The sequence below is a fragment of the Muscardinus avellanarius genome, assembly GCF_963383645.1.
Source record: "Muscardinus avellanarius genome assembly, chromosome: 2".
NCBI lineage: Eukaryota > Metazoa > Chordata > Mammalia > Rodentia > Gliridae > Muscardinus > Muscardinus avellanarius.
The window spans coordinates 23,950,092-23,977,470 of NC_137787.1; the positions used below are offsets into that span (position 1 = coordinate 23,950,092).

The following is a 27,379-nucleotide window of genomic DNA, read 5'->3' on the forward strand; positions in this document are numbered from 1 at the left end:
CCCAGCATTTAATTTAGTGAGCTAGAAATCAAGGGGTCAGCAGGTGGCATGTCTTCTGCACCCTGTCAAAGAGAATTTGTTTTACTGGCTTTTCTAGGCTTTCTTGGCTGCCCACATTTCTTGGCTTTTGGCTCCTCCTCTGTCTTCATGTCAATCCTTTATCTTTTTGTTCTCTTTTCTTCTGGCCAATTTTCCTATGGCTACTCCTTTTTTATTTCCAGTTCTCTTTCTTTATGTGGATCTGCATTTAAGTTACCTGTGTCAAATTTCTATTTATTATTCTACTTGTATATTAATACAGAGCCATACGCTTTTACCATAAGAGACAAAAAGCCAACTTTTCTTCTTTCTCTTTAAAACAGAGACGGATGTGTACTGAAATTCTTCTTAACAGATTCCTGAGGAAATTAAGGCTCTGTTTGCGAGCCTTCAGTTCAGAATCCCCCTCTAAATCTGTCTTTCTTGAAAGTTCATTGTCTCTCTATTTTCCCAAAGGAGGAATCTAGTCTTTTAATATCATACACGATTGTGGAAAGATTTGTACTTCACAGCTTGCCAACTGTCTTACCGTCATCACATTTAATAAAACAAATGTTAGAGTAAAGGTTACAAAACACTTTACTGTTACAGTTCTTGTATCCTATGATTAATTTAAGGGGAAATCTGCATGTTTATTTACCTCACTCTTGTTCATTCTTTAAACAGAAAAAAAGGATTGTGTGTAGGATAAAATGGTAAATTTTGAAGATACCAAAAAAAAATTTCCTGGTATCTGAAGAATTGGCTGCATTTAAATCCACTTCAATGGCAAAAGTAGATATGTATATTGTAGAGAAAAGATTAATATACAGTCAATGGGAAATAAGTAAAAATCATATGATATATATTACCAGGTAAAAAAATCTATCAAAAGATTTTGAATAACCTTTCAGGATTTTAGTCTACATGAATTTAAGCATATTTTAGACTATTGGGACTATTTTATGCATGCATTTAAAATATATTCTGTTTTCAATTCTATTCCTTTAACAATATTTTGTAACCTTCCATATTAATTGACATTTTATGGGTTGAATTGTATTTTATTATATGAGTATATTGTGATTTATTTTTAGAACACTCTAGAAATGTATGTATGTATGTATGTATGTATGTATGTATGTATGTATATATGTATTTATCTTAGGAATTGAATCCAGGAACATTCTACCTCTGAGATATACCCCTAGACCATTTTATTTTTTTGTGGTACTAAGTATTGAACTTGGGGGTATTCTACTTCTGAGATATATCCCCAGCCCTATTTATTTTTTATTTTTTATTTTGAAATAAGATCTCACTAGGTTGCAGAGGGCCTCCCTAAGGTGCTGAGGCTGGCCTTAAACCTGTGAGCCTCCTGTCTCCCAAGAATCCCAAGAATTGGGATTACAAATGTGTGCCCCATGGCAGGCTTATATTTAGTTTTGAAACAGAGTCTTGCTAGGTTGCTGAAAGTCTTGCTGCTTACTGAAGCTATCCTTTGAAGCCGTAATCCTCCTGTCTCATCCTCCCAAGAACTGAGATTACAGGCATGTGCCACCATATCCCACTTCTAAAAAACATTTAAAACTATCTTTAAACATTGTTTTAGAATAAACCTTAGGAAGAGGAATCCAGGAGGCAACAGACAATTTAAGGTCTTGGGATTCATACTAACAAATTTAGAAAAATCAAGTGAAGCAAAGTACTCTCATGGCCACTGGAGATGCAGATAGGGTAGTCTGGAGGTCCCAAGCAGTCATTCAAGGGGCAGTTTACAACATAGAGTTATTTTTACATTGCTTTCTCTTCCCAGGCAAAGGTGTAATAGTGATGAAATTACTATTTTTAATTTCAGGTTATCTCGCACCTCGAAACCTTCCTAGTACAGGGTTCTTCCCCTTCATGCAAACCCTACTCTGCGACACAGATTCTAAATGCAAAGACACACCCTACGGGCCACTGGATATGCTTCGCAGAAAAGGAATCAGAGTCGACGATGCTCTTCTTAAAGACAGGTGGGCACTTCCCAAGCATTTTGAATTGTTCGGAGAGATCAAATCTTTTTTCCTTTATGGAATAACCAGTATAGCTATACTGTACATACATACAGTGTTATTTCCTGTGTCTACTAATGTGATAGAATATAAAAGAACTAGGTAAATGCACATCAGAATTACTAAGCTGTTGTAAGATTGAGCACGATTGATTTGGGGTGAATTACTCAAATTTTTTTCTCTTTAAAATGAGTGGCTAAAACATTTCTTTCTAAATATTTTTTAAATTTTTATTTTTATGTGGAACATATTGAAAATGGCATACATTCAGACTGTGCCAGGTGCTACTTTACTTTTCTTGATGACCCTCTGACACACATTGTTAGTGACACAGCACCCCAAGACTCAATCACAAACATAAGATAAGAATCAGGAGCATTGTTATTATGAAGAATGACATATTTATATTACTCTATGTGGTAATTCCAGGTATAATAAAAACCAGAAAGTGCAAATAAGAAAATTAAGGGTCTCAAAATACAAACTAATAATGTTACAAGTCTATATAATTAAGCAACAACCTTTTAATGGGGTTAACGTGGGCTCTATTTTATGGTGTGAGAAGCAGCTAAAGAATGGATGTAGGGAATCTAGGGCATTTACAACCTGATTGTTCATACCTCAATTTTACTGCCTGGAATTCAAAACCTAAAGAGGTTCCCAGGGGCCTGCCTGTATGTACACTGAAAACAATATTGGAATTTTGAGTCAACCATGAGATAATTCCACTAGAGTTTTTTTTTTCATTTTCTCTCATGAAAAGATCACATTGTGTATAACCAGAGATATTTTGTTCCTAAACTTGAATATTAAATTTCTTACAATGCAGAACATTTTTTTCTTTGGTGTCATCATCATGATTCTAGTCATCAAGTAGTTTTGTAGTATCTTAAGAGAGAACAACTGCAATCTATTTAGCATAAAATATAAACAAATTAAGAATTGTCATGGGAAACAACTTGGGACATAATTGTTGGGTTGCTAATTCGCACTGAGTTCTGTTGTTTCAAGAAGTTAATTAGGCTTGATGCTCAGAACAATTCTGATGTCCACTCATTCATTTATTAAGTTATTCAAAAAATAGTGACTGAGATTGTTTTATGGGCCAGGCATCATTGCAACCACTGCGGCACAGAGATGAATAAGACAAATTTTCTACCCTTTGGTTGTATTCTAATGAAAGGCGACACAAAAACAAATTGCTTAATGACCTAATAAGAAGTGTGCTGGTGAGAAAATAAAATAAGAGGTAGAGGTTAAAAGGTAGGGATTTGATAGAATTCCAACAAAACAAACAAACACACCTTTTTAAAAGGTGACATTTGGGCAGAAACCAACAAGAACAAGAACTAAATCACAGAAGCCTGTGGACATCTGGGAGAGAGCGTTGCAGGCAGAGAAACAGCAAGTAATCCTGAGGTGAGGACAACCCAGCCATCCAGAGGAGCAGAAAGCCAGAGGATAAGGCTAGAGTATAGTGAGGGTTGATGGCAGTGTCCGGGGACATGTTTACAAGGACCCAGGAGACAGAGCGCACAGGCTCCATCAACAAGGAGATGTAAGCAGATTTGCATCTTTGGTATAGTGAAAAGCCATTGGAAAGTTTTAAGCACAGAATGACATAGCTCATTGTTTTGAAAAGAACATGTTCTAGACAAAAAGGAGCATTATATACAGAAGCTCAAGTATCTCTGTCTGTAAAGAGAACAAAGCCAGCTAGAGCCTGTACCCTCTGGCCAATCGGCATGAACGTGAGATGGGAAAAGACAAGCAATCCTTTTTGCAGAGTTGGTGGTTCATGTGTCCCTACATGATGACCTAGGCATGATTTATGCCACTGTTCTAACAGGGAAAAATATTAAATTACTTACAATAATAGGAGACAGTGTGATAAAGAGGGCCAGAGTGTGCCTAAGCAACACACCTTTCACACTTAGAGTGAAAGGAGAGCTTTTAGCTAGCGTAACAAAGGGACTTTGGTGAGGAGGTTTACATGAGATTGATGTTTTCTGTATGAAAGTTAGAGATATATGAGGAAATATTCATGGACATCATTTAAAAATTGGATTATAGTTCCACCTGGTCCTTTTACCTCCTTGAAGATATGTTAACTATGTTAAGAAGCAGAATGATATATTTCTCCCAAAAGAATGTAACAGTCTTGAAAATCAAGTGCATGGTGTTGGGTGAGATGAGACATTCCTGGGTTTGCAGTAGGATTAAAGTTCATGTTTATGTCGTCATCTGTTAATTATTCCCTAGACGGCTGGTCATGTCTGCTTTTCTTAAGTTTTACTCTTTCCTCCAGATAATTTGTCTAGCTGAAGTTGTATATTGTATATGCAGTATTTTTCTGAACTACCGAGTAATTGGAGCTTAATTTAGAAAATTATGTACAATAATAAAATTGCATTAATGATATTTCCCACCATGCTATTAACTTTTATGCTTTATATAACCATGCAATGAAAACTGGCGTGTGGTTACCGGGTAAACCGTTCCACTAAATTGCTTCCCTTTGGTGAAGGGAGATTCAACAGCACAGCCTCATTAAGAAACAAAACATTCTTCCTTTTCTGTTCTAAAAGTGAGGAAAGAAATGCCACCTTTGGTCTCATCAAAAGCTACCGCCATGTTTCTTTTAATAGGATGCTCTTCTGAAAGACACGATCACACCACAGTCCCCACTTGCTGGCCAGTCGACTGCCAAGTGTTTTGTTGTGATTTTTCTCTTGGCATCACCCTTCTGATATTAAATTCAGACCTCTCTATGCATTTGCTTCAGGATGAAGTGTTCTTTTTTTTAATGCAACACTGTACTCGGCATCATCTCTAACTTGCTCTCTGAAAAACAAGATGATTACATTTACGGTTTGCTTGCTCTTTTGCACAATGGATGATCTGACACCACAGATCTTAGCCTTGTCCTTTCTCCTCCACGAATGCATCAGACAGCGGGAGCCCCTGGTGGTGCCATTGCTCACACAGTTGGTGAATGGCAGAGATTGTTCCCCAGAGCTGGCAGCGTCATTATTTGGGGAAGTGATTCAGCATTCCTGCAGATGCTGGAGAGAAATTGCCTCCATAGATTTGTTCCTTCTTCTTGTTGACATTTATCCAGGGCCCGTGATTTCTAAATTCATACCTTGGCTCCTCTCGTATAACTCCTATAGAACTTGAACAATACTAATCTAATTTTGTTCAGGGATAATTTTAAAGTGCCAAAGGCTTTGTTTAATACCGAAAAATATATATAGATGAGTTTAGAAACTAACCTAAAGATATTATTGGAATGTAAGACAAATGGATATAGAACAGTTATTTGTCCTTGTTTGACTATAAAGATGAAATAGGATGTATAGATGTATAGGTAAGAACAAACTGGAAGAATGTATTTACTTCCAGGCAGGCCAAATTGTTCATTCATTCATTCATTCATTCACTGAGAATGTATTGGATATGTACAATGTTCAGGAAACTACACAGGGTGCTGTAGATACAGAAATGGGTAAGGTACTTCCATGCCATTCAAAGATTTATGGCCTAGTAGGAAAGAAAGACAGAAAGACAAGATAATGACTAAATTACTATACAACATGATATATATGATGATTCTTAAGCTCTTCTTATGCCCAGAATATTAGACACAAATGGCAAATAAGTACACAGGTTCTTTAAGACACTGATTGTGTTTGAGGAATTTGGATCTTTCTCTTGTTTGTATCATTGGAGTGGGAAGGTGTATTTGTGTTATTTGGGTAAGAATGTACCAAAATTCCCTCAAAATCTTTAAGGGTGTGGTCAGTAAAGACAGAGTGTATTTGACTACAAGAATAGAAGAACAAGTGTTAGAGAGAAGAGATGGAAAAAGAACCCCAGTAATTAGTGAAATAAAAAAATAGATGGAGGCCCCTGAATAGTAGGCATAGGTAGATAGCTTTGCTTCTAATGGTAACAAAGAGATTAAAAATTTTCTTGTAGGGTTGGCAAATAAATGAATCTACTTGCTAGACGGCTGGTAGAGTATAATCTACACACTGATGTTGGAAAGGCACTATGATGTCATCTCCTCATCCCTACTCCACTGTTTCTAGCAGACAGGCACCCTTAAAACATTTCCCCATCTTCCCAACATTGTTCATTTAAAACCTCCTAGAAATGTACTTGTTTGAAACAACTTCAGAACCTGAAACTAGTGACAGAGGAAACATATTATTGCCTTAGGGATGTATGAGCAGATAACTATGGAAATTTAGAAAAAAAATGGCTCACTGAGTGGATTCTTGATAGAAGCTATGTACCTTGTTAAAAGTCCAGACCAGCCGGGCGTGGTGGCGCACGCTTGTAATCCCCGCGCTTGGGAGGTGGAGACAGGAGGATCACGCAGGTTCGAAGCCAGCTGTGCTGGCTTAGGAGACCCTGTTTCCAAATAAAAATATAAAAAATAGGTCTGGGAGTGTATCCCAGAGGTAGAAGGGCTTCCAGGAACACCAGTACCACCAAAAAAAAAAAAAAAGTCCAGACCAAAGGTGGGCGTGGTGGCCACACACTTGTAATCCCAGTACTTGGGAAGCTGAGACAGGAGGATTGCAGGATCACAGCCAGCCTTAGCAACTTAGTGAGGCCCTCTGCAACTTAGTAAGACCCTGTTCAAAATAAGAAGATAAAATAGGGTTGAGGGTATAGCTTGGAGATAGAATGCCCCTGGATTCCATCCCCAGTACCAATACACATACACACACACATACATACACACACACACAATGTCCAGGCCAGCTACATGGGAAGATAAATACTCCAATGTTGCTGTTCTCCTACCCATCCAGTGCCTTCTCATAGCCAAATTCTACTTACTACAAGTCAGAGGCAGGGAGGCTCTTGATGTATTTAACCCTTCATCTGTTATAAGTAAAGACGAGAGAGAGAGAGAGAGAGAGAGAGAGAGAGAGAGAGAGAGAGAGAGAGAGAGAGAAAGAGAGAGAGAGAGAGATAGTAAAAATGAAACAAATTAACAAAGAAAATGTACTTGTTTGGGTTATAGACTAGAATTCCAAAAGCTAATCCTGAAAATATTAAGAAAAACACACCCTAAAATAGGACAACATATGAAGGTGTTTCTAAATCTTGATTGTAACTGGGCCACCTAGAAAAGAGATGTTTTGAATGGAGACAAACAGAATTTATACCCAAAGCATGGATGGCCCTTAAAGAGAGAAGGCCAGGATAAAATGCAAGAGGATGATTGAAATAATTAAAAATCTTCTGTGAGTGCTCCTGCTTGGAGGAGGCCAGGAAGGACGACGCATGGAGTGGCTGACAGGGCCTCAATGACCATTGCGGTGTCCTTGGTCCCTACTTACAGCTGGAAGTTGATGATGAAGATCATCTGGAACTGGGATCGAAAGTGGGCTGCGAGCATATATCACACCTTTCCAGATGTCACTACATGCTGCTATAATTATGATTCTGGGGAAAAGAGAGAAAAGGATATAAAAATTTAACTAACCCTTAGAGACAAAAAATAATGTCAGAGTTTTCTTTCCAGCATTTGCCATATGTCTCTTTCCTAGTAGGAATTCTTTTATAGATAGAACTTGCCACAGCACACACAGATACCACCTATACAGGTAGTACTTCCCTCTCACAGGAAATGTAGACACGGTATAAATGTGACATTTCCCAAATGTAACTGTTGGTAGACATGTCTGAGAAGAAGTCAGATCTATTCTGGGTTTAGTTTTCCTCTTAGAATAATGAACTCCTTAAATATGAGACATTTCCCTTATTGGGTTTCACTGAAAATTGAGCCCCATAAAAATGCACTTGAGGCTGAGCCCATGTCTCTACCATCAAAGAAGGACCAACTTCATGGTAGTTTACATGCAGCTTGGTTCAAGACAAGTTGGTTATAGGACACCACAAACCACTTGATGATTTGAGTCAGGCTTTCTTGGTTCACCTCCAGGGTTGAATTTTCTGGAACCAAATGAGCTTATATGCCAAATTTAGGGAGCATCTTTTTCATACTTGAATATACTAGATAGATGATAGATAGATAGATAGATAGATAGATAATAGATAGATAGATAGATAGATAGATAATAGATAGAGTGGTCTGGGGATGCAACCCAGGGGCATTCTATCTCCAAACTACACCCCTAGCCCTATTATTTTATTCCTTATTTTATAACAAGGTCTCACTGAGTTACAAAGGGCCTCACTAAGTAGTAGCTGAGGCTTTCCTCAAACTGCATTCCTTCTGTCTAAGCCTCCCAAATGCTGGGGTTATAAGTGTGTGCCACCATGCCTGGCTTAATTTTTATACTTTAATATACTTCCCAGAGATATCAAGCATGAGATCGATTCTATGTGACATCACCAGAGCTTATTCAGGGCTCCTGAATAGGATTTATGTTTCCTGAGTTGGTTCTGGGAAGTTAGAATGAGGATGAGTTATCATTGAAGAATTTTGTGTTATCGTCTAGTGCTGGGTTTCTCAGCCTTGATGCTATTTGGGACGAATAATTCTTTATTGTGCTATGGGTTGTAGGGGTCGAGTGCATTCCTAGGCTCTATTAGGTGCCAGTAGTACCTCCCCACACATACAACATGACACATATATACAATGTGACAACCAAATAAACCTCTAGAAATTGTCAAATATTCCCTGTAGGAGACAGACAAAATTGTCCCTGGATGAGAACCACCATTCTAGTGAAAGGGTGCAGGAAAAATGTTAGGTAGCAAGGGGCTTGAATTAAGGTTGTAATTCTAAGGATCTTGCTAGTCAAAGCAATACCAAAGGTAACTCTAATTTAAGGGCCCTGTCATGTGTTCCCACAGTTCCCTGTGAATGTTCTTCTTTGTTACTACAATTACTTTATTGCAGTCCTGGTTTTCATATTTGACTTGCCCATTATAATAGATGTATTTGTAACTTAATAAATGCTGATGATTTAATTAATGAATCTGACAGGTAGAGTATAAGATTGTATGATGTGTCTGTGGTACCATCCATGGGTGTGTCCTCTTGCAAGGACATTTGCAGAATCAGGTATGCAACTATGGAGTGCATGCCAAGGCCATGTACAAAAGAAGCTTCCTTAGCTATCAGTAAACTCAACTGATTTCTTATTATCAAGTACTCAAAGGCTTGTCATGTACTAAACATCCTACCACCTTCCAGTGTGGTGCCCTGTAGACTTTCCTCAAGAACCTTCCAGTCCATGATGGAGTAAATTGATGATTACCACAAATTAAATTTTTTTTCATTAATTGATAATGAAATTAAATAAACCCATACAACCAAAAAGAGGGTTACACAGCCCTGGTCAAGATCCTATATTTTATCCTACTTTCCCAGCCATGGCTTGCAGGTTCCAGATCTACAAAACAATGGAGTGTTTCTCTTTGATATCCTGCATTCTTTAAAGTTCTGACTTTCTTAAGGGATTGTGTCTGGAGCTTATATGTATAAGTAAGGGCCTTCAGCTCCATACTGATTTGGGAAGGTTGTATCTTTGTAACATCTTCTTCTGTGAATAGGTTGAGAAAAAGCGAATGTTGGTGAGGGCCCATGATGAGAGGGTCTGTACAGCTCCTATTAAACTCAAAATATCCAGGTGTGGTGGCGTATGCTTGTAATATCAACATTTGGGATCCTGAGATAGGAGGATCGCGGTTTGCAGTCAGCCTCAGCTACTTAGTGAGACCCTTTGCAACTCAGTGATACCCTGTTTCAAAATAAAGAATAAAAAATAGGATTGGGTGTGCAGCTTAGAGGTAGAATGGCCATGGGTTTCATTCCCCAGAGGCGCAAAAAAAAAAAAAATCACAACTTTGCAAGGTGGGTCTACACATTTCTAATGTGCAGATGGAGAGAATTGCTGAGAGCTGAAGGAAGAAATAAAGGTGTCTTCTAACTCCAGTGTTCTTTCTGCCACACCCCAGCAACACTGTCTCTTTTTATTTAATCAATCATCAGATCTTATAGTCCAGTACTATATGAAATGTTGGGAATTTAAAGCTGAATGAAGTATGGTACCATGCTCCTTAAGATGTCCCAGCTGAGCAGAGAGAAGTGGTAGGATAGCTACAAATTGATGTAAATAAGTATGGATCAGTTGATTGTGTGAATTAATGGAAAGGGTACACTGTTTCTCTCCCATCACTCTGAGAAGCACATAGTGCTTTGTATATAAGCATGACCATGCTCATTAGAAAGTTTGAAGAATGCCATTAAGACTGGCTTCTTTCTTGCCCTCATTTACTAATTTCATAGAGAGTTAATACTTAATTGCTTTTACTTGAGAAAAAGAACTTGCATTTCAACTTACAGCCTAAATTCACCTTTTTATCCACATAATTCTCTTTTGTTCATTTCTTTCATGGTTTCCATTTTATTTAAAGAAAATAGTTTTAATGTCCAATGAGAACAGACACATGCCAGTATACCACATCTTATAAATACAAAATAAAATTTGTGAAATTTTTCAGGAAGAAGAACAGCAAAGCACACATGGGATTCCAAGCTTTCACTCCCACAGAAAGGCCAAATATGCAACCAGGGCCATTTCTTGGCCTAGAAAAGGTTCTCTTAGAAAGGAAACCTCCGGCCGGGTGTGGTGGCACACGCTTGTAATCCCCGTGCTTGGGAGGCTGAGACAGGAGGATCACACGGGTTCGACGCCAGCCTTGGCTACTTAGTGAGGCTTTCAGCAGCTTAGTGAGACCCTGTTTCCAAATAAATTTTAAAAAAAAAAGGTCTGGGAGTATAGCCCAGAGGTAGAAAGCCTCTGGGTTCCATCCCCAGTACCACCAAAAAAAAAAAAAAAAAAAAGAAAAGAAAGGAAACCTCTGTGGTCCTAAACTGGAGCAGTCACTTTACTGCTGAGCAAGCTGAGATCTGCTGAATCAGATGCCTGCTGGGAAAGGAAGGGCATTTTCTGTTATGGTGTTTTAGGATAGTGTTAGGGTAGCTTGTCCCCTGGAGAGTAGATGCAGTTTCGATTCTCCCAGAGCACACTTCCTTGGTTTCCAACTACCTCTTCTTCCTTTCCTATTTGTTCTTCTCTGCTTCCATTTATTATTCAGTTGCTTTTCTTTCTCCCTCATTGCTATTTTGATCTTTGTCATTCTCCCTTTGGTTTTTGTGGCTGTCCCCGGTCCCTAAAATTTTTATGAAGGCAGTTTTTCCCTTTATTTTCAACATGTGTTGATATTCAGTAGCATACCTTAGTGAGTTACCAGCTGAATTGAAAAAGATGTCAAGAGAAAAAAAGTAAGCCCAACTTTCTCAAACTTTCTCAAACTTATTTTTGAGAGAAGGGAAAAGGTCCAGGTCAGTTCTTATTTTTATCTGAATGGTTTTCCCATCCAAATAGTCAGCATAAGGAATGTAAGACGATTTAGAGGAATACAGACACAGTCATGAATAATTCAGACATACACATTAGAATGCAGGACTTTGGGAGCAACCAATACATTTTAAGAAGAATATTGGAAAAACACTGGGGAATGGAAACAAATATTACTTCTTCTTATCATTTTTATAAGAAGAACACACCAAAACAACAACAAAAAAGCACTAAACCTATTTTTCAATTGTAAATCACAAAAAATGTGTTTCTGAAACAGAAGTCAAACCGAACCACAGTAGTAAATAAAATTATTTCTAATTTTATGCATCTTAATTGTGTTTTTATAAACAACTAAAACATTAAAAAATTTCAAAATTCAGAAAGTTACTTACATCTAAATATTTGTTCGATTAAAATTTTAAAATATACACATTTATTTTAAGCACTTACTTTTAGATATATCCAGTTTTCAAAAAATAGAACTGACTCCATTTTTAATAATAACTAATAGGAACTGAATTTTCAAATAGGAGAGTTATAAAATTGGGGAAAACAGCCGGGCATGGTGGCACACACTTGTAATCCCAGCATTTGGGAAGCTGAGACAGGAGAATTGTGATTTGTGGACAGCCTCGGCTACTTAGCAAGGCCCTTTGCAACTTTGTGAGACCTGCTTTCAAAATAAAGAATAAAAAATAGGTCTGGGGGTGTGGCTCAGAGGTGGAATGCCCCAGGCCTCCATCCCTAGTACCTCAGAAAAATTGGGGAAAATACCAATAATATTTTCTTCTAAAATCTGGTGTTAGGGTATTTCGCAGGAGTCCTAGTCACCACAATGCTATTATCATTGCATTAACATATTTAGTACAATTGAAAAATCTAATATTGTTTCTTTTATACCTGATGCCACCTCTGATGGCTCCAATCGCAATTCTTGGAACATAGTAGATGCCCAATAAATGTTCGTTCTTTACTTTCTTCCTTGAATCTGTCTTACAAGTAGCATTAACTTTGATAAAAATACCAACTATAATTTAACATAGAAAACTTGTTTTCATTCCACTGTTGACAGTAAGCAGGCCTTTGCTTCAGTTGCCACACACCCTTACACTCTCATCTATTGGGATCTATCAACTTTTACAAAGAAAAACACTTCATAAATACTTTCAATACTTAGCACTAATGTCAAGTAACTACCTTTGTACAAGAATAAAACAGAAATAACTATTTTTAAACATCATCGAGGCAATTTTCTCTGAATTAAAAATTTACCTTGTGGGAAACCTTATACACCCTTTGGTAGACTTATGTGAGTTCTTCCCTAAATATTATCGGGAGTAGAGGATAAACATGAATGTCCTTGGAGAGCTCTGGAAGTGGCCGCATAATACCTTGCTCTAACTAGCTGAAGTTAATGTGGGTGAAGTTACAAAACTCTTGCTTTTCCTTCTACAGCAAAACTCTGAAAAAGTCATCCGATCTGCAGGAGGACAGCAATTTATCACTCCAGAGCACCCCGGCTCCAGAAAGAAGGCACGCATCACTGGGTGAGCTAACTTTCCTCTGTAGAGTTCAGAATAGGCCATTTGGAACATCCAGGAAAGGTCTAATCTTTAAAAGGTTTATATTTCATACTTTTTAAACAAAGAAGTAATGCTTAGAATATCTTTGACAGATCTAGAATTTCTCCTGGGTGCCTGAGTGTGGTAGTATAATTATACAAAAAAAATTCAGAATAATTAGAAAGGAAGTTCCTTCTGATATACTTCTATAGAAGCAAAGGCCCAGATATTAAGAATTGCACTGTGTCACAAGTAAATCAGAACTTTTTGTCAGCAATTAAGTGATACTAGGATAGAGAGCCCAGTAATAAAAATTATTGAAATGTTCCTCAAGGATTATAGGAACTGGGATATTTTAGTGAACACAACAAAGATTTTTATATGTTGGAATGTGTGCTCTGAGGAAAAAAAAGAAGCATCTTTTAAAATGCCCAGGAATATTTAAGACTATGTTATTAAACAATATTCCAGCCAGGTGTGGTGGCGCACGCTTGTAATCCTTGTGCTTGGGGGGCGGAGTCAGGAGGATGGTGCAGGTTCAAAGCCAGCCTTGCTGGCTTAAGAGACTCTGTTTCCAAATAAAAATATAAAATAGGTTTGGGAGTGAAGCCCGGAGGAGGCCCCTGGGTTCCACCCCCAGTACCACCAAAACCAAACAAACAAACAAAAAAAACCCCACAATATTCCAGTATGAGTTAATGATTCAAATGAAAAAATTACTAGGTTAATGTAGTAGGAACGTGGTGGTGAAAGGTTCTGAGTAGTTAATGTTTTGCTATGAATGGTCTGTAGCTGTTTGGCTGAGTAGGTTAATGTACAGTAGAAATAAGGTCATGGTCTTATGGTCCAGTAAGTTTTGCTTTGCTTGGCAGCCACAGATTCTGTTTCTCCATCTCATCAATCATCTTTCAAATGTATTTCCTTGGTCTAGAATAATCAGATGGCAAACTCTTCAGCCCCACAAACACTACAATAAACCCTTGGTCCTGCCGATGACAAGTTACTAGTATTTTTGTTTGCTAAGATTTTTTTTTATTTAGAATAATCACTATATTGGTTTACTGGACATCCTTAACATAGATATGAATTTATACTTTTAGCTAATGCTCCAAATCAAGAAAACTCTGCCACATTATAAATAGTACCAGAGGAGGCTACTTTGGGAATTACTTAATTAGAATACATGTAGTCTGGACTAATTGCTTCATCTCATTTATTTGATCTGAAATATCATTCAAAAACCACTGTGGGGAGGAGAGAATTTATGATCCTAGGCAGATTCTGGCATCCCAGCTGGATAATTAAAAAGAAAGACCATTATTACCACATGTGCATTGGCAGATCCTTTGAACAGATGTTGGATATGATGGATCTATGGAGCTAGTAGAAGCACCTCACTCCTCTAGGTCTGCACAGAAATGATTCCGTTTATTGGGCAATAATATTGGTGATGAAGTTTACTGACACAAACTGGAGTGAAACTCAATAGCATGTAATTGATGGGAGGAAGGGACTCCAGGAGCAGACCCAAACCATCCCAAGATAAGCCTATGAAATTTTCCATTTTTCCAGTGTGAAACTTTTTTGGAAGAGGCATATTTAAGCACATTCTTGCTTTGGGGTATAACAGGCTACAAATGAAATTTATGGATTCTTATGCAATTCCACCCATTTTTGTGCATGTGTTTTGAATCCTAATACATTCTTTCTTCTACTACAGCCACAGTATTTCCTAGTCCAAGTTCTGATTTGGAAAGTGCTGGGACAGACGCTTTCAACAGCAGTCAAGTGCTTGCACGAATCCTTGATTTGGAAAAGGTAATTTATTGGATTTTGTAATGGACAGGTAATGAAGAGGTTGAAGAAATGGGTTTTGGTTAATGGCTCTTCCAAAGACAAAGAGGCTAGGGGCATCTTTTCCATTTAAGTTACATTTCAGACAGATCTTTTCTTAGTTACTAACCAATAACAGCTTAATTTTAAGACATTGTGAATTTCTTAAGTTCTTGGGCATTATTTACTTCCCTAGTCAGCCCCTTAGTTAAACTTAAGGTTTTTCTTTAGTAAGTAATAAAGTGACACTACTTGTGATCTTTTAACTTTCTTAAACAGGGAAGAAAAAAAAATGAAGCTGTAATACTCACAATGCCTTTGCAAAAATCAAAGCTAAAGATAATATTGTCCCTAAGTAGGAAAATTCTTTTCCATAGAATATTTCAGAGAGCTTATCTATGAAACTTTTTCCTGTTTCCTAGTGATCATTCATTTCATGATTTCCAAGACTGCAAGATAATAAATATTTTTGTAAAAGGTGTGAATTGAAAGTCTGTGCAGTGTGTGTGTGTGTGTGTGTGTGTGTGTGTGTGTGTGTGTGTAGGTAATTTTTAAAAATAAATTTGAATGCCATTAGGCAAAACGGGTACTTTTCTATTAACTACAATATTTACATCTTCTTTTTGTATTTTTGTGCTTGTTGTGCTGGGAAATCAAACCTAGGGTCTCTTGCATGATAGTCAAATCTTTTACCACTAAGCCACATCCCCAGGCCACCCTTTTTGTCTTTTAACCAGCCAGATTCATACATTTATTTGGCCGATCTCTATGCTGGATATTTGAGTCCTGCTTTGCATGTTCTTCAGAAGTGAAAAGGAAATAATTTTCAACATATCGCATTAAAAATACTATTCTAAGCCGGGCATGGTGGCCCACACTTGTAATCCCCGCGCTTGGGAGGCGGAGACAGGAGGATCACACAGCTTCAAAGACAGCCACGCTGGTTTAAGAGACTCTTGTTTCCAAATAAAACAATATAAAATAGGTTTTGGAGTGTATCCCGGAGGTAGAAGGGCTTCCAAGAACCCCAGTACCACACACACACACACATACACACACACACACACACACACAAATATATATATATATATATTCTATCTCCTCTCTCTCTCTCTCTCTCTCTCTCTCTCTCTCTCTCTCTCACATGCACACACACACACACACACACACACACACACACATGCACACACATAAGTGGATTTTAATAATTTTTCCCTGTAGTATTCATTTCTTCCATCTGAATCATGAGACATGCCTCTAACCTTTGATCACATTCCAGTAATCATAGCTACTCCCCCCAGCAGGGTGACACACAGAAAGGATACCAGGAAAAGCACCGGGACATCATGGCAACTCTGCCATTCTGGCCACAAGAGAATACTTTCTCTCTCAGTACAGACTACCACTGAAAGTGTAGTATATATAATGTTTGGGGTCTCTAGAGCTTTCTCTCTCTGGCCTAGGAAACTCTCCACTCTGCCCAGTCAATTCCAGTCTAAAAACCTACCCCAGTTGGGCCTGTGTATAAATTAGGAAAAAATATTCCATTCCACTCTCTTTCTCCCATATTGGTTCTAGAAAACAGTCCTGTACTGAGTCAGACAAAAACTTTAATTCCTAGAGAAGAAACACTGCTCTCAAAAATATTATAGTATAGTATTAAAACTCCCTCGTTTTTTCTTTTTCATATGGAATGAAATTTCAGAATTTTGTGAGGCAGTGCAGAGCCATATATCCAGGAGAGATAGATAGACCCAAAATGAATTTTATGTGTGTGGATACATATTTTTAGAGTAGTTGGAGCAGGGAAGGAATGTAAAAATTAGGATGACAGATTGATTCCTGTGTCAGCAATCTCTGATTCCTCTTTCTCTTTACTGCTTTCTGCAACCCTGGCAAGAATGCGTAGAGAAATCATTTGGGGGTGAGTTTATGTGTAATGTTACAAAAGAAATATGGATGAATGAGTAGAAGGCCTAGCACTTATAGTACATCCTAGAAAAGTGGATCCTGTCTGATTCCATTATACGCAGAAGTTGAGTCTCTGGAAGACAGTGTAGGTTTTGTGAGGTAAACTTAAAGGGAAGATAAAGTTGGTCCTTCTCTCACAGGGTTAGAGAATTAATTATTAGAAGGAATCCCTTAAATAATACAATTGAATATAATCGGCTCCATAAACGCCTAAGCAAATTAGTAATGGTGAATGCAATCTTCATTGTAGCTAAAAATAGAGGGGCATCTGTGACTGATCCGCTTATAGAATATATGGAAAACCATAGTGATCTCTTATGAAAATGGTTTACAATTATTGCTTTAAAAATTATATTTTCCTTTACGTATTTTCTTTTTTTTTTTTTACATGTGAGACTGAAATGTAACGTAATCCATTTGTCAGCTTGTATAAATAAATACAGTTGGTTCAAGAATGAACCTTGAAACTCCCTGTTTTGGAAGTCTCCCAAAGATCATGGTCCCAGGAAACTTCCCACTGTTAAGACACCTGAGTTGCTGCTGCTTCAAAACCCAGGAAAAATAATATGATTTTTATGCATGAAGAATTTTGTCTGAAAACACTTGGTGCAGTTGGGTTTTCTTTTAAGATACAGGAAATAAGTTCAGTTAAACAAATCACACTTAAATAATTTAAATCATGACAATGACAAAAACTTACCATATTCACCCATACTCTCCTTTTATGATTGTCCTTCATGGTTATTTTAATAGTTGCTATAATAATGCAGGACTTTGAAATGGTTATTGTGAATACAGGTCAATTTCCTTAAATACTAGAATTTTTTAACATGTTCTTTGACTAATATCATCTCACTTTTGTCGTGCATGTTTTTAGCTATTAAAGCAAAATTCAACCTCAGAAGATGTACGAAGAGAATTATGTGAAAGCTATCCAGGATATGTTGCCCATTATGCCTTCTCTTGGACAACTCTAGGAAAAAACATTTTAAACAAATTTTGCATTTCCAACATGACCCTTTTAGAGTCTTCTCTCCAGGAACTAAATAAGCAGTTCTCTCAGGTGAGTACAGGTCTTCTAACATGTTCGAGATCTCGTAAGCAATTCGAGCGAGTGCGCTGTGTCTATTCTTGGAACCACAAAGAGACCCAACATCAATCAAAGAACAAATCTGTAGCCAGTGTGAACTGGAAATTATTTGTTCACCTTTAGCAGTATTCCTTATATAGACATTTGTATGAAATCTTTAATGCACGGCAATAATGACTTATTTAAATGTGCAGGATTTATATGATTTTGTTGTCAAGTTGAAAATATTGCTTTATGGTTAAAGTAGATGCACTTTTCTAGGTGAAATATGGCTTTACTCTATTTTCTCTGAGACGTGTAATCAGGACATAACATGTTTAATAATTAACACTTTAATAATTTATAGTTAAACCATTATCAAAAGTTAAGTCGGTACTAGCTTTTTATTTTTCTCACTAGCCTAATTTGAAGAGCTCTATTTTGATGATATAATATAATATAACCAGAATGTTACACGTTGGAAGCAAGAATATTATACTGTGGAGTACTAATGACTATTTGTGTATGCTAGTCTAAAATGACAGTGGTGAAAAAGGCACAAATGATCTACATTTAATGACACTCACATATAGTAAAATAAAAATATTCAGAATTCTTTTTAAGTTTTATAAACAGGAATAAAAGAAACATGCCTACTTGTATTTCCCAATTTATGCACTGAAATTTATTCTTAGTAATTTTCAATTTTTTAAACATTATTCTTTAATAATCTGAGTTTTCCAAAAGAACCAATAACTCAGTCTAATATAAAGTACCTAAAATCCTTTCTTAACAAAAACGGCAGTCATGTAGAGTAGAATATGTTGTAAAAAAAAACATTGTTCAAAATCACAATCTAATTCTGAAAGAACTTGAGTTAAAACAGATTTTAAACTCTGCTAGTATGAATGAATCACTAAGAAAATTGCTTCAAGTGGGAATATATGAAGGAAATACTTTACCTCTGAAAGTACTAGCTAAATCTCGTCATCCAAACCAAGAATCCCAGTCATGGTTTTGTGCATTTGTTCATAATACAGAGTGTGGTTATTGCATAAGTTCACTCACTATCAACATTCATTGTCACTCAAGTTCCAGCCGTTGCAGCTGACTTTTTTGGAAATATTTTATTGTGATAAATATACATAATTCCTTTTTATAATATATTTATCCAAATTATATATATACATATTGTATATATACTTAATATATCTATTCTATATTTTATCTCTATTCATAAATATCAATTTTTAGGGAACTTCACCCAAACAACTAAATGTCTGTAAAAAATATAGGAAAGGGGACACCAAGTGCCTTGTACACATACGTCATGGTCAACGTGATTTACTTTATGATGTGAGACTATAATGAACCAATAAAAGTATTATTTAATAAATATATATTTATGTATATACACATAGGAAAGATATTCTTGTAACTATTAAATAGAGTCCTAAGGAAAGAGAAAAACTCATAAGTTAATTTTGCTTTAGGAAATTAACTTTAATTTCAAAATATAAAATGTAAAATAAGCCGGGTATGGTGGTGCACGCTTGTGATCTTAGTGCTTGGGAGGCTGAGACAGGAGGATCGCACAGGTTCAAACCCAGCCTCGGCTACTTAGTGAGGCTCTCAGCAACTCAGTGAGACCCTGTTTCCAAATAAAATAGAAAATAGGCCTGGGAGTATAGCCTAGAGGTAAACAGCCTCTGGGTTCCACCCCACACACACACACACAAATGTAAAATATATTTATGTAAATATATCATTGTTAGCCAGACTTTAGGTATGCCAATTTATGGGTCTATAAGAAAAAAAATCCCATTATGTTTATGAATATTAGAAACAGTGGCCATTTATTTTCAACTGAATCATGGCTTTCAAGCCAAGTGAAGATTTGAAAAAACAATCTGTTGATGATGTGAGGAAAAAAAAATCTAGGTTTTTGATTCTTTTTTAAAAGACAGTAAGCAGTCCGGTGTGGTGGCTCATGCTTGTAATTCCAGCATTTGAGAGGCTGAGATAAGAGGATCGGTTCACAGACGGCCTCAGCTACTTAGTGAGGCCCTTTGCAACTCAGTGAGACCCTATTTTTATTTATTTATTTATTTATTTATTTATTTATTTGCGTTACTGGGATTCCGGGCTACACTCCCAGACCTATTTTATATTATTTTTATTTGGAAACAGAGACTCTTAAGCCAGTGAGGCTGACTTTGAACTTGCACGATCCTCCTGTCTCTGCCTCCCAAGTGCGGGGATTACAAGCGTACGCCACCACGCCTGGCTAGATCCTGTTTTAAAAGAATAAAAAATAGGGCTGGGTATGTAGCTCAAGGTAGAATGCCCCTGGGTTCCACCCCCAGTACTGCAAAATAAATAAAATAAATAAATAATGACAGTAAGCCGTGTTTAAGTTTCATTTTGCTTTATTTGTGGTTTATGTTCTTAGATTTCAAGTGATCCCAACAATCAGAAGATGGTGTTTCAGGAACTCGTCAGAGTGCTATCCTTCTTCTCTCAGGTGCAAGAGCAGACAGCTGTGTGGCAGTTCCTCTCCAGCTTTCCAAATGTGTTTCAGAACGAAACCTCACTGAGCAGTCTATTTGATGTTCTTCGAAAGGCAAACAGGTAAAAAAAAAAAAAAAAAAAAAAGTAAGAATGAAATGGAATTTTATTGCTCCCAGAGAAGTTATTGGTAAAACAAAAATAAGTACTTTTTGTTTAAAAAATATTTTTGTAATACATATACATATATAACAATATATATATGCAATATATATGCAATGATTTTAGTAATGAAGGTGAGCATGTTGTTTAGGTAAAGAAGAAACACACATCATCATGGCCATGTAGGTCACTGGGTGTCCGTGAGGAAGTAAGGAAGAATACTCATCCAAATGTCTGTCTTGTCACATGGTGTCCCAGGGCTCCTGAAAATAAGATTTATAGCAAGAGCAACAGTGAGTTGGGTTAGTGAATCAGGCTCATTCAGGGACACTCTAAGCTCTCCGAATCTGTCATTAAATTGCCTCAAAATAAAATATCTAAGCAGGGTTTGTTTGGTGCCATCTGATATAAAATGACCCTGGTGGCTATAGTGTTACTCCAAGTCACCTCAAGGGGTTGGCCTCCACCATGTGTATCCAGCTTATAAATGACCTTTCAAAGTCAGCATAGTCAGCATATGGGGTCGGCTTTACTTTGTACATATGTCAAAAAATTAAGAATTTTTGCAGAAGAAATCCATTTAAAACTAAAACTAAAATAAGATCTTAATTTAAATTGTAAGGATTCTTAAATATTATAGAAAATACCATAAAAGTTTACCCACATACTGGTTGTATCAGTTTACTAAGATATTTGATACGGAAAAACTGTTGTCCAATTTGTACTATATTTAGCTTCTCATTGGTAAATTGTGAACAAAGGCCTTTCGTTTTCACTACGAGTCATGACAGTTAAAGCACTGACCAGCTTTCATTCTTGATATGCATCATAGTACTTGTGAAATTCAGACATACTGTGCAATAGCAACATTTCTTTACAAATATTCTAATGGCAATAGGGGATAAAAAGTGAATTTGCCAATTGTCTATCCCACATACAGACTGCCTATCTTATTGGTAACATACAAGTTATAAGAAGACAGTGCTAGTTAGTTAGATATTAATTTAGAGCTTTGGAGTAGTGCCTGTGGCTACTTAGAAAACATAGTCTTTAAGTAGAACAAGCTCCATTTTTTTCTTTCAAAGCACTACTATTTGTTTAGCAGCAGATAAACATTTTACAATGCTTAAATAATAATTATTCACCAAACAACTGGATCTTGTATCTGGGCTTAATTTTTTTTTCATTAGGAATTGAACTTAGGGGCATTCTACCTCTGAGCTATACCTGCAGCCCTTTCTATAGTTTGTTTGTTTTGAAACAGGGTCTCACTAAGTTGCTGGAACTGGCCTCAAACCTGCTATCTTCCTGTCTCAGCTTACAGGCTTGTACCACCATGACTAGCTTTGGGCTTGCTATTCAATTATTTATTTATTTTTTATTTATTTATTGTGGTACTGGGAACTGAGTCCATGGGACAGTCTACCTCTGAACTATAGCCTCAGCCCTATTTTATTTTTTATTTTGAAATAAGGTCTCACTAAGTTGCTGAAGCTGGTCACAAACCCACGATCAACCTGCAATCCTCCTGTCTCAGCCTCTCAAGTACTGGGGTTATAAGCATGAACCACCATGCCTGGCATGGGGTTAATTTTTAATGAAAATAATTTCTAATATTTTACTTTTTATCTTTAACTTTAAAAGCATCTTTTCACTGAAGCTGTTTTCCCTGACTACTTCTTTATAATAAGTCTTAATAGAAAAAATAATTTAACATGAACTTTACTCTCTTCTTTGAAGGTGTTTGAGTCCCAAGATTTTTACAGTCCTGGAAACATAAAGTTCTCTGTTCTAGTTCAGGAACATTTTATTGGGAGTTTATGCACAAACAGACAAGTAATTAAGCTACAAAAGCAGCATCGTGTCTTTTATGCTATAAGAATAATTTTCTATGCTGCAGTCCTTTTTCCTTGAGTCTCTGTAGCAGGCCTGGAGACACAAGCCCTTTACCTTTCCCTGTATTTGTTAGGGTGTTGCTGGCCCTGCGGAAGGCTTCCCCAAGTGTGGAATCTAACGAAGGTTTCAGAATCCTTCACAAGTCTGTGAAGCATCTGCTGTACACTCTGGACTCCCCAGCTCAAGGTACCACATTTCCATCTTGCTGTATTGAATTCAGTGTCACAAACTGCATTAGAAATAGAAGGCAGAGCGCAACCTTAAGTAATTGTGTATCGATGGGATTGTTCTTAGGTGAGGACAGATGCTCCAAATAAATCCAGATCTCCATCTGAAGTGTGGAGGAAAAAAGAAATGGCTGAAAAGAGGCTATGAATTATAGGTGTTTGGTTGAGATAAAAACGATCTTGCCCAGCTTGTAAAACTCTGGTTATAATTAGGATACAAAATAAATATCGGGGTGTAGGCCTCAACAAATAGTTTTCATTGCTAGTTTTAGGGAACAAAATTCTAAGCTAAATTACAAGATTTTTGCCATTAGTTTCAAACTTCAATGTTTTTAATCATGAGAAATCTTTCCTTGGCAAAATAGAGCCTTCAGCCATCCATCTTAAAAATGTATAGGAGACATCAGAGCCAGCATAGATCCCTGTCACACCAGTAAAACCTTGTGTAGCATGTTGCTCTTGAGTCAGAAAATGTCATCTTTACATATGTAGAAAAGCATTATCTACTACCCTGAATGAAAGGACAGGTATACACAGATGCATACAGACAAGGTTTCAGGCTATAAGCAATGAATCCCCACTTCCCACGTTAAATGTTAGGCTAACATTTACTTCTTCTGAATGAACTTAGAATTGTGCTTTCTCAGCTGAGTTTGTCAGCTGTTCAGTATGTAGACTTGTACTTGTGAACTATAAATTACACATCCTAGTAGCATCAGGTTAAAAGTTGGTTGTTGATTATATTGTCTTAATAAACCAGTTTTCATGTACAAAACAGGTTTGAGGAGGCTTTAAAGAGGTCTCCCTAGAGGATCCAGCATGCCCAGTTGTTAGACCCTAGTTTCTCTTAGGCTAGAGGTTTTTATATCTACAAATGCAAAATTAGTGATGAGCTTGCAAGATTGAGTGTTGTTAAATTTAATGGTCTTGATGAACATTGGAAAAGAAAGTTTGCTCTTTAAAAATTCCAGGCCAGAGAAGCAGATAGTGTGCCAACAGAGTCTAATTATTTCCTCTGTATTTTTATATTTGTGTTTCAAAAAGTTGAAAATGTCACTTTTCTCCTTACCATTCTTTTTCTATTCACCATCAGACTCACACCTTATAATTAATATAAAATAAAACCATAAAGTTAAGATATTTTTCCCTCAAAAGGACAAAAGCTTATCCATGCCTTAGAAGCTAGAGAAGTAGTAAGCAGCACCTCTTACTAAGTAGGCAGGAAAAACACTTTTCCATGTGAGTGATGTAACTCAGTTCTCAGCTTTTAACAATGGCCAGGCCGTATGTCTATGAACATGCCCGTGATTTTGGCAATGATTAAAACATATAAAGATGACATAGATATATATATATATATCAGGAACTATACTTTTATCTGCAAAATCTGATAACTTACTCTTAACATTTTGTAACTTAGATTTCATCCACAAAGAGTATAAAAAGCTTTGATAAAATATTTTAGAAAAAAGATTTCACATTTTTTGCATTTTCTCATTAATTTGTCTTAAGATGTATGTGTGTTGCATTTTATTTTATAAATTTATTATTATTATTATTATTATTATTATTATTATTATTATTATGCAGTACCGGGGATTGAACCCAGAAGCATTCTACCTTCAAGTGACACCCTCAGCCCTATTTTTTTTATTCTTTATTTTGAAAAAGGGTCTCACTGAGTTGCAAAGGGCCTAAGTAGCTGAGGCTGTCTGCGAACTGCAATCCTCCTCTCTCAGCCTCCCAAATGCTGGGATTACAAGGGTGCACTACCACGCCCAGCTTATAAAATTATTATGAAAGCATATTTACCTTACAAATTACTGGGTTTCACTATGACCTCTCTATACATACATATATCGTGCTTTGATCACCCCCACCCCTCTCTTCCACCCTCTCTTCCATATTCCCATCCTCCCCTCCCCCAATCTGGTACCCTCTCACTTTCCTAAAGTGACTTTAGTTGGTTTTAACTGGGAAAATAAAACCTTTAAGCAATGTTAAGTGTTTACCTACATAAACCTTATTATTTCAGGTGGCTCTGCTAATACAACGCACCTGTGGAGTGAGGATGATGGACGGACACTGTCCCCGAGCAGTTTGGCTGCACAGTAAGTCTTTGTTCCTTCCTTGGTAGGAAGGTTGGCTGAATAAGGAACCAAAACACCTAATAAATATAATTATCTTATCACTGTGCAAAACTATGGACTATAAACACCAACTATTGACAGCCCAAAGGAAAGGATGTTGTTGAAGTGCAATTAAGTTGAAACTCTTTTATTATTCAACATGAAATTTTGGATAATACAACATGAGGTTCTGTCTCTTTTTTTCCTTCTACAATTGCATAACTATATCTGATGTGACCTGTCTGCACTGCTTACTTCAGGCTTGTGAGGGGAGTTGAGCTGGAGATTCAGTTTCCAATTCTTTTATCTTTCACCATGAAAAATATATGAGCATCTGTCTTAGCATGTGCAGCCTGCTATAGCAAAATACTGGGCACTGTATCAACAGTTATACAATATAAACCAGTTTTTTACCCTCCTGGAAGCTGGGAAGTCCAAAACCAAGCCGATCTACTATCTAATGAGGATCTACTTTCTGATTCAGAGAAGATACCTTCCTGTTGTTTCTCCCAAAATAGAAAGGAAAAACCAGCTCTCTGCAGCACTTTTATAAGTACATAAAGCCCATTCATAAGAGCTCTGCCTTCAGGACCCAACTGCCTCCCGTAGTTCCCACCCCCTAAGACATCACCTTGGGAGGCAGGGTTTCAATATGTCAGCTGTGGAGCAGGGTATGAGGTTGGGGAGGGGAAGACTCAGACTTTAAGGCTATAGCAGCATCCCATTTTTCACAATACTTGTTTCTTTTTATTTTTGAAGAATCAAAGTATTTTATGCCTACTCGAGTTAATGCAAAATTTGCTTTCAGTGGCATCCAGATAGGCAAAACTGTTTATAGATCATTTAATTTGGGGCTTTTGATGATATGCATAAAGTACCAGAAATAGGCAGTATAAATGACAGCAGTGACTGTCATGTCTGAAGACCATTAACGTAAGCAGATTCCTGGAGTAATTGTAATAATTATGGGAGGAAAGGCAAGCAGTTCCCTATAGTAGTTGATTGAAATAAATTTCTGTAGTTCAAGGCAATTTTAGAGCCTAGATGAACTGTTAGGTAAAGCTTGTGTTAGCCTGGTAATTTAAACTGTTTGGAATTCTTTAATCCCCCCAAATACATTTTTGTGCTAATGGAAATTTGTGAAAATAAACAACAAAGTAGGAGGATGGAGAAAGGTTGATCAGTAGATAGTAACTTATATATAGGAGGAAGAAGTTCCATTGTGTTACTTTGTATATAGTAGGGTGACTATAGATAATTATGTACTGTGTGTTTTGGAAGACTTGAAGGAAGTGTTATGAATGTATTTATTATAATGAAATTATAAATGCTTGAGGAAGGAAATGAGAATGTTTAATCTAACTTAAGTTACAAAATAAATTCATGTATAGAAAAATCACATAAAACTACCATTTTCATTTTTTTAGTTAAGAAATAAATGTAATCATAAAAAGAGTGAGAAAATTTTTTCTAATCATTTTTTTCTTGAAGTAGAAACTATGTAGTTATTTGCAGGTTTCATAGTATTTAAAGAAAAGTTCTCCAACTGAGAGCATATTCTAGCTAAAATCTTTATGTCAACTGCAACTTGTTTTATTTTTATTTATTTTTTCCTCCTGAATGGTGGCTGACCAGGTGCTTTTCCTAGAACAGCTGAGTCCTGGGACAGTTTCCCCCTGGCCAGGTTGCCACATTTCACGTACTTAGGTCTTTAAAGCATTCTCCCTTTATAGCCATCAAAAATAATAAGAATTCTTTTAAACTGTTTACATTGAGGTAAGTAGGTGCTTGGTATTGACACCAGGCATCTTTACTGAGCCTTGAGACTTCTTGCTGTCCTGCAAAATCCACAGCAAATACAGTTAGCTGCTGACAGCTAGCTGACTGTGTATTAGGAAGAATTCAATACCTAACAGATGGCTCTGGTTGAGATTGATGAAATTAAGGGATTTCATATTTTCAGGCCTCCCTTTTTCCACTCCCACTTTAAAATAATCACAGTCTGACAGTGGTGACACAGAATAAAAGGGGTTTTGTTTGTTCTCTTTTTTAAGTCCAGAGTTTTCTAAAGAAAGCTACTCAAAAATGCTTTTGTTCTCACACCTTGTCTCCATCATTATTTTTGTTCTAAAGTCATTGTTTTTATTGATCGTGTGTGTGTGTGTGTGTGTGTGTGTGTGTGTGTGTGTGTGTTGTCTTTGTGGGCACGTGCATCCATTACTTATCTTTGATTGTAAGTACTCTTGGAAAGCAGGTAGGATTTTGTATAGATACACAAGTTAAATGCTTAAATAGATTTGTTGGGTGTTTATGCCAAAACAGTGACACAGATGGACACATGGAATCTTAATTTTTGGTGTATATTTAATTCATCCTAAAAAATCTTGGCAGTCCATTGTTTCTTATGAAACCAGAAGAAAAGGTCAGATGATATTTCAAAGTCACTAATCATGCCAATACACCATAGGACTCTCTTGATCCAGTCCTCTGGACGGTTAGGATGATTTGGGGGGGGCTGGGGATGGAATCCAGGGGCATTCCACCTCCAAGCTGTACCCCCAGCCATGTTTCTTTATTCTTTATTTTGA

The 27,379-nt window shown here is 36.8% G+C and overlaps 1 protein-coding gene across 2 annotated transcripts in view; it reads left to right on the forward strand.

The window, feature by feature from the left end:
• Positions 1-27,379, forward strand: part of ABCA12 (ATP binding cassette subfamily A member 12) — a gene marked incomplete at both ends in the record, with an annotated part of 165,896 nt that overhangs the window by 52,510 nt on the left and 86,007 nt on the right. For both annotated transcript variants that reach the window (XM_080689206.1, XM_080689207.1), the window contains 7 exons: positions 1,877-2,036; positions 12,890-12,981; positions 14,717-14,814; positions 17,678-17,863; positions 20,322-20,500; positions 22,509-22,621; positions 24,698-24,773. In XM_080689206.1, the coding sequence (XP_080545332.1) occupies positions 1,877-2,036; positions 12,890-12,981; positions 14,717-14,814; positions 17,678-17,863; positions 20,322-20,500; positions 22,509-22,621; positions 24,698-24,773 (904 nt within the window). The remainder of the gene's footprint in view (positions 1-1,876; positions 2,037-12,889; positions 12,982-14,716; positions 14,815-17,677; positions 17,864-20,321; positions 20,501-22,508; positions 22,622-24,697; positions 24,774-27,379) is intronic.